The 6,352-nt window shown below is 51.2% G+C and overlaps 1 protein-coding gene across 4 annotated transcripts; it reads left to right on the top strand.

Annotated features, from left to right (window-relative positions):
- The first annotated feature begins 17 nt into the window (after positions 1–17).
- NABP2 (nucleic acid binding protein 2) lies at positions 18–6,315 on the top strand. 4 transcript variants are annotated; one of them, XM_014786607.2, is made up of 7 exons: positions 18–286; positions 2,012–2,113; positions 2,525–2,663; positions 2,780–2,851; positions 3,024–3,105; positions 3,199–3,262; positions 5,790–6,315. In XM_014786607.2, the coding sequence occupies exons 2-7, from the start codon at positions 2,035–2,037 to the stop codon at positions 5,987–5,989; spliced, it is 636 nt and encodes a 211-aa protein (XP_014642093.1). In that variant the 5' UTR covers positions 18–286; positions 2,012–2,034; the 3' UTR covers positions 5,990–6,315. The 4 variants fall into 4 exon arrangements, with proteins under 4 accessions (XP_014642093.1, XP_014642094.1, XP_087298357.1 ...); XM_014786608.2 differs by lacking the exon at positions 18–286 and adding an exon at positions 1,504–1,640; XM_087442231.1 differs by lacking the exon at positions 18–286 and adding an exon at positions 1,558–1,613.
- Positions 6,316–6,352: the final 37 nt, after the last annotated feature.

The raw sequence follows: 6,352 nt of genomic DNA, 5'->3' as shown, positions 1-6,352 counted from the left end.
GCCAACAACGAGGGAGGAGGGCTAGCCAGGCCTCCGCTCTAGGCCGAAGTCTTTGTGGTCCCAACGAGGACTATATAGCCATTTGGGAGGGAGAACTCTATGTTCTTCCCAGCGTGAACGTCAGAGGTCGAGCAGGAGGCTGACTGCTTTGCAGGGCAAGACTTCGCTTCGGAGGGACGCACGTGTCCCGTAAGGCTGATGCGGCGTGCTGCGAAATCGTCGCGAGGAGGCTGGCCTGCAGTGTGACCTGCCATCTGCCCGGCCCCTTTGCCGTTCCAGAGCCGTGGTCAGCATCCCGGAGCCTCCCGACCCTATGACTCACAGTCATGGGAGTGGATACAGTAGTCAACAAGGCGACCAGGGGTGGGGAATGGGGGAGTGTCTGGCCGAAAAGCTTTGATCTAGGGTGCCCAACGAGTTGCCCGTTTCTCTCCTAGCCGCACTCCTGCCATATCTACGTTGGCTCTTCCGAACACCTAAGGGGAGAGAAGGAAGATCAAATGTCCGTCTTCCTGGGTTGTGGTTTGATTTCCTTAGGATACAGAACCGCGGGTGTGGGTGTGGGCAGGAGAGAAGTTGCGCTCCGAGGAAAGTCAGGGTGGAGTCTAAAGCGCTCTAGGAGAAGGGAGGGATTAATTAAGCAAGCCAAGGCAATACAATTACATGACCTCTTAGGCTAATCTGATATTAAATAGTATTTGTTATGGATATTCGCTAAGCAAATGGTAATGCACATGTGCATTGTTTTATGTAATTGGTTTATACAAAACATTACAGAGCTGGCTACTTTTTGTTGACTATCTAACAAGTCCCAAAGGGAGCTAAGGTTCGGGCCTCCTCTTTTCAGTACCTCTCAGGGGTACCCTGAGATCTAGTGAGATAATTGCATTATCTTTCGAACTGTGAGAGGGACTGATGGAAATGTTGCTCTCTGTGCCTGGGTTCCGGGTTCCCTTTCTTCCAAAGGGGATGAGTCTGCCTATTGTCTGTCTCTGGTGTAAATGCCACTTTTTACTAGTGTTTATGCCACTAGGTAGTGCATTAAATGGGGACCCCAAATCAGGAATAAAGATGAGGGTTAGACCAGTGGGAGAAGAGGAGGAAATTGCCAGGCACTGCTTTTTATATAACTTCCGTTTTCTCGTCTGCAAAATGGAATTAGATACTAAGGAATTATTGAGAAAAGAAGTGAAGTGCTGAGCCGGGTTCCAAACTTTTGTCCGCCGTATTCCAAAATCCTTGGTCCTTTTTCCACTGTGTCACGTCTAGGAGAGAAACAAAATCCTAAGAGAGTCTAAGCGCATTCTCCCAGCCAAGTAAAGGAAAATTGGGACCCGAGGCGCCCCCTGGTGGTGTATTTTTCTCCTTGGGGAGCCAACCGTGTCCGAGGCTCCTTTAATTCCTGAAAGCCACCCCCGTCGCGGCGCGTGAATCTCGGATCCCGATTGGCTGGGCTGGGGCCGGCGGTGAGGCGCGGGGCGCTCCAGGGCGCTGCCGATTGGCCGGAGGAGACCAGCCCGGGGAAACTTCCGGGAATGTCCGCACTCCCGCGTTCCATCGGGCGGCATCTGGCGGCATTGGGGCCTGTGGCTCCCCCTGCAGGCGGCTCAGCGGTGTGCACTGTCCGTCCGGCTGGCTGGGTGGGTGGTGGGCTGGGTGGGGGAGGGGATGGACCGAGCCCCGTGTTGTCCGGATGAGGGTTCGGGAAGGTTTGGCGAGTGCACTGCACCAGATTCCCTACCCGCGTCTCCGTCGGCTCCCCCACTTCAGGGCTTCAGACTGAAAGAGCATCTCGGGAGAAGGCCTTCTAGCCCCGAAGCAGCCTATGCAGAGACCCCCCCCCCCAATTCTGATCTTGAAGTTGGAGGCCCCCGTGAAGTTCGTTTCTAACCTTTTAGAAGAGTTAGAGGCTGCCTGACCCCAGCCTAGTGTGGTAGGTGGGCCTTGGGAAGTGGAGCATGGGGGCGAAGGCTCCAAGCGTTGAGCCTTCATCCCCCTTTCCCTCTTCTAGTGGGGTGCCGAGGCTCGGGCAGCATGACGACGGAGACCTTCGTGAAGGATATCAAGCCCGGGCTCAAGAATCTGAACCTCATTTTCATTGTGCTGGAGACAGGTGGCTATGCGGGGGCGGTGGGCGGCCTGCGTGGGTTCTCGGGGTTGGGAACAGGAGAGGGAAAACACCACCTCCGTTCTTAACTTGCTCCGGGGATGGCAGGGCGCACTCCAAGACACTGCTCCCGCCCAGCCTCTCTCCTAGACCCAGGCCTAGAGAGATGCAGCGAGTGTAGGGTAGATGGGACTCTTGCCAGATCCAAGCCTCCAGGGCCACGCGGGCCTCTTTCCACTCAGGGCCCTCTCCATGGTGTCCCCCACCCCCCACCCCCCAGGCTGCCCCAGGGACTCTGCTTTGCCCTGTTTGTACGCCTTTTCCCTCACCCCGCCCACAGCTAGATCTCATCCCTCTTACCACCCCCGCCCCCGTTTATTTGACCATCCCCCACCCCCATTTATCTGTTCCCTCCAGGTCGAGTGACCAAGACAAAGGACGGCCATGAGGTTCGGACCTGCAAAGTGGCAGACAAAACGGGCAGCATCAATATCTCCGTCTGGGACGACGTGGGCAACTTGATTCAGCCTGGGGACATTATCCGGCTCACCAAAGGGTAAGCCAGCTGGTGACTCCTGGCCATCCAAGGGCAGTAACAGTTAAGGGGGGTGGGGTTAACAGTCTCTGTCACTCTTCTGAGTACTCTGAATCCTGCTTTTTGTGCCCCCACAGGTACGCTTCAGTGTTCAAAGGTTGTCTGACACTGTACACTGGCCGTGGGGGTGATCTTCAGAAAATTGGAGAGTAAGTGCTCTCTTGGAGATGGGGATGTAGAAGTACCAGGCCAAGGGGGGAAGTTTAAGGTTTGCAGGGAGGCAGCATAAGGGTGTGCTATCCTGGATCTGGACCTTTCTAAGGCCTCCAGCAGTGGCCCAGAGGATAAGTCTGAGGCTTTGGCCACTTTCTCCCCTTGCAGATTCTGTATGGTTTATTCTGAGGTTCCTAACTTCAGTGAGCCAAACCCAGAGTACAGCGCCCAGCAGGCACCCAACAAGACGGTGAGTCCTATGGCCATGATGTGGGGAAGGAGGACAGGTCAGGCCAAGAGCACAGTAGGGAGCAAGGTCTGAGTATGTAATTTGTGCCTTCAGGTGCAGAACGACAGCAGCCCTACAGCTCCCCAGCCTACCACCGGACCGCCTGCCACCTCTCCAGGTAAACCTCTCCCTTGCATCCACTGCTCCTCCTAGCTCCCCTACTCTCCCCAGCCTGAAAGATGCATTGCCCTCATCCCTTTTCCACATCTCTCTTCTCTCAATATATCCCCTTCCACCCAATTCTTCTTCGAGTTCTTTTGCAAGCCCACGTGGTAAAAAGATTTGGGGACCTGTTTCTATCACTGAAAGAGTTCTGGTACCCTTTTGCCTCTAACACTCAAAGGCAAAAATGCGATTGCATCCCTTCATTCCAGCTTGTTTCTTTCTGCTGCTTCTCCGGCAGAACCTTGCCTTTCTCTCTTGCCCATTTCGATTCATTGCACAGTTATAATATACCGTTACTTATATGACTTAACATGGGGTCTACACCGCACAGCTTTCGAGCACTAATCCCTTTTGGGGTCACCACTCTTCTTGAAACTAAAGGCCCTGCTTCTAGGCCTTGGCCCTCAGAATTATGATCCTTCCATCTCATGTACTTCAAGCCCCTGCTTTTTGGTCTCTTGAGGAATTGGGGCCTTACTGCAAATCATCTGCTTTTTTTTTTTGCTGGGAAAAATTTGCCCTGCGCTAACATCTGTTGCCAATCTTCCTCTCTCTCTTTTTTTTTTTGTCTTCTCCAAAGTCCCAGTACACAGTTGTATAGTCTAGTTGTAGGTCCTTCTAGTTCTGCTATGTGAGCTGCTACCACACATGGCCACTGACAGATGAGTGGTGTGGTTCTGCACCCGGGAGCCAAACCCGGGCCACCGAAGTGGAGCACGCCGAACTTTAACCACTAGGCCATCAGAGCTGGCTCTCATCAGCTTTTGATTAGAATCACTCAACAACTCCACCTCCTTCGTCCCCTGGCTTCTCCTTAGGAACCTGGTTTTTACTGCACTTTCCTCGCCTGCGTCATCTCCCAGCTGACCCTCTGCTCCCTGGGTGTTTGGCTCTCTCTTGCCTCTGATCTGTGCCTTAGGTTTCTCCCTGTGACCCTAGGCTTCAGGCTGCTTCTACCCTACCTCAGTTTGTGTCTGCATCCTCAGTTACCATGGTTTTCAGAATTGTTTGTGTTAGAGGCACCAGGGCTCATGGTGTTTTTTGAGAACACCATGAAATAATGACATTTAATTCCACCACAAAAATTAGCATCCGTGTTTTCAACTGAAAAATATGACTATTACATATTTTATGGTCTCCACAACTCTATAATTTATAAAAATATTTTAAATAAGGTACATTTAAGCCTGTTTGCTCTTAATATTCATTTGCCAGATGTTTACTCGCTTTGTCATGTGCTAACAGGTACAAAATGCTTAACAAAAAACACGTATGGCATAAAAACTTAACATTGACTTTCTATACCCTCTCCTGACTTTTCCTGTGAATTGAGGGAAGGGCATTATTCTTGAGTTTTGGCTGCAGATATCTAAGTCTGGTGGAGCAGCGGAGTTCAGCAGGGATATGGTTTGAGAACCACTAGCCTCTTTTTTTTTTTTTTTTTTTTTAATAATTTTATTTATTTATTTTTTCCCCCAAAGCCCCAGTAGATACTTGTATGTCATAGCTGCACATCCTTCTAGTTGCTGTATGTGGGACACGGCCTCAGCATGGCCGGAGAAGCGGTGCATCGGTGCGGGCCTGGGATCGAACCCAGGCCCTCAGCAGCGGAGCGCACGCACGTAACTGCTAAGCCACGGGGCCGGCCCCGAGAACCATTAGCCTCTGACATCTTCCCCATTTAGGGTTCATGGCGCCCCACGTATGCGAGAGGCAGGCCTCTGCCTTCATTTAATAAACATCTTAGATGAGGAATGCCAAAGAAGAAAACACAGCACCTGCCTCAAGGAGCTTGTAGTCTACGCAGGAGACAGACAGAAGATGATTATATCACACTGTGGTCTGTGCAATGAGAGTGATACGCACAGTTGTGGGAGCCCAAGGAAGTCATCCCACTCATCTGGCTCCAGTCAAACATTTAACATATACACAAAAATGTTACTTATTATTTTGGGAGTGGGGGTGAGAGTATGTGTAATCATTTTTTTGTTTCTTCTTATCTATATTTTCCAAAATGAACATGTATCATTGTGATACACACCACACTTTGTTTTCTTTTTCCCTCTTACATTTTAACACAGAAACTTCAGGCCCTTCCCCTTCTCATGCTTCCCCAGTTTTACCATAACTTTTGGCAAAGGAGCATTTTGTCAGAGGTCCTTGAGCCTAGAACTTAACAGCTAATTCTAGGTCTGACTCAATGATACAGAGATGAATAAAAGAGAAAAATATCATACTAGTGTTCATGCAGCAACTTCCAGAATCATTTGATTCTTCTCTGGGGCTCCATTCCTACAACCCACATTCTTTGCACTTGGTCCTGTTGGCATTACTGTGCAGTTGTGCAATGTGTGATGTTGTGTGCAGTTGTGTGATCAAGATTGCCACTCTGTGGGGCATGGAGGGAGGCCTTGGGGATGGATACTTCTCTTACCTTATTTCTCTAATTCCTGTGTTTCTTCCCTTTCTCCCACAACTAGCCTCTGAGAGCCAGAACGGGAATGGACTAAGCGCCCCACCAGGTCCTGGTGGTGGCCCGCACCCCCCTCACACTCCTTCCCACCCCCCCAGCACCCGAATTACCCGAAGCCAGCCCAACCACACACCCGCTGGCCCTCCTGGCCCTTCCAGCAACCCTGTCAGTAACGGCAAAGAAACCCGGAGAAGCAGCAAGAGATAGCAAGACATTCTTCCCTTCCTGCCACCAACCATAACCCAAGTGTCTGCTAGAGGGCAACACAGCCGTCTACTGGGAGGCTGGCTTTGGGAGGTGTGGGGGAGGTAGCCGTATTTTAGCCACTAAACTTCACTGGAGGGGTGGTGAGCAGTGGCCTTATCCACTCCAAGCCCATACTCCCCCCTTGTCCAGCTGAAGCTGCCCAACCCCTGGGATTCAGGCCCTCTGCCTGCCCTACTTCCTCTTTAGAAACGACAGTTACAGTCGGTTTGTTGTGTGTGTGATGTGGAAGTCTGAATCCCTCCTTCCTAATAAATGTTACCACTCTGTACTGGACTCCTTTGCTTTTTGTGGGAAAATGAAGAA

The sequence above is a fragment of the Ceratotherium simum genome, chromosome 17 (genome assembly GCF_057802395.1).
Source record: "Ceratotherium simum simum isolate JZ-2026a chromosome 17, ASM5780239v1, whole genome shotgun sequence".
In the NCBI taxonomy this organism is placed as follows: domain Eukaryota; kingdom Metazoa; phylum Chordata; class Mammalia; order Perissodactyla; family Rhinocerotidae; genus Ceratotherium; species Ceratotherium simum.
This window is presented reverse-complemented; position numbering and strand designations above follow the sequence as displayed.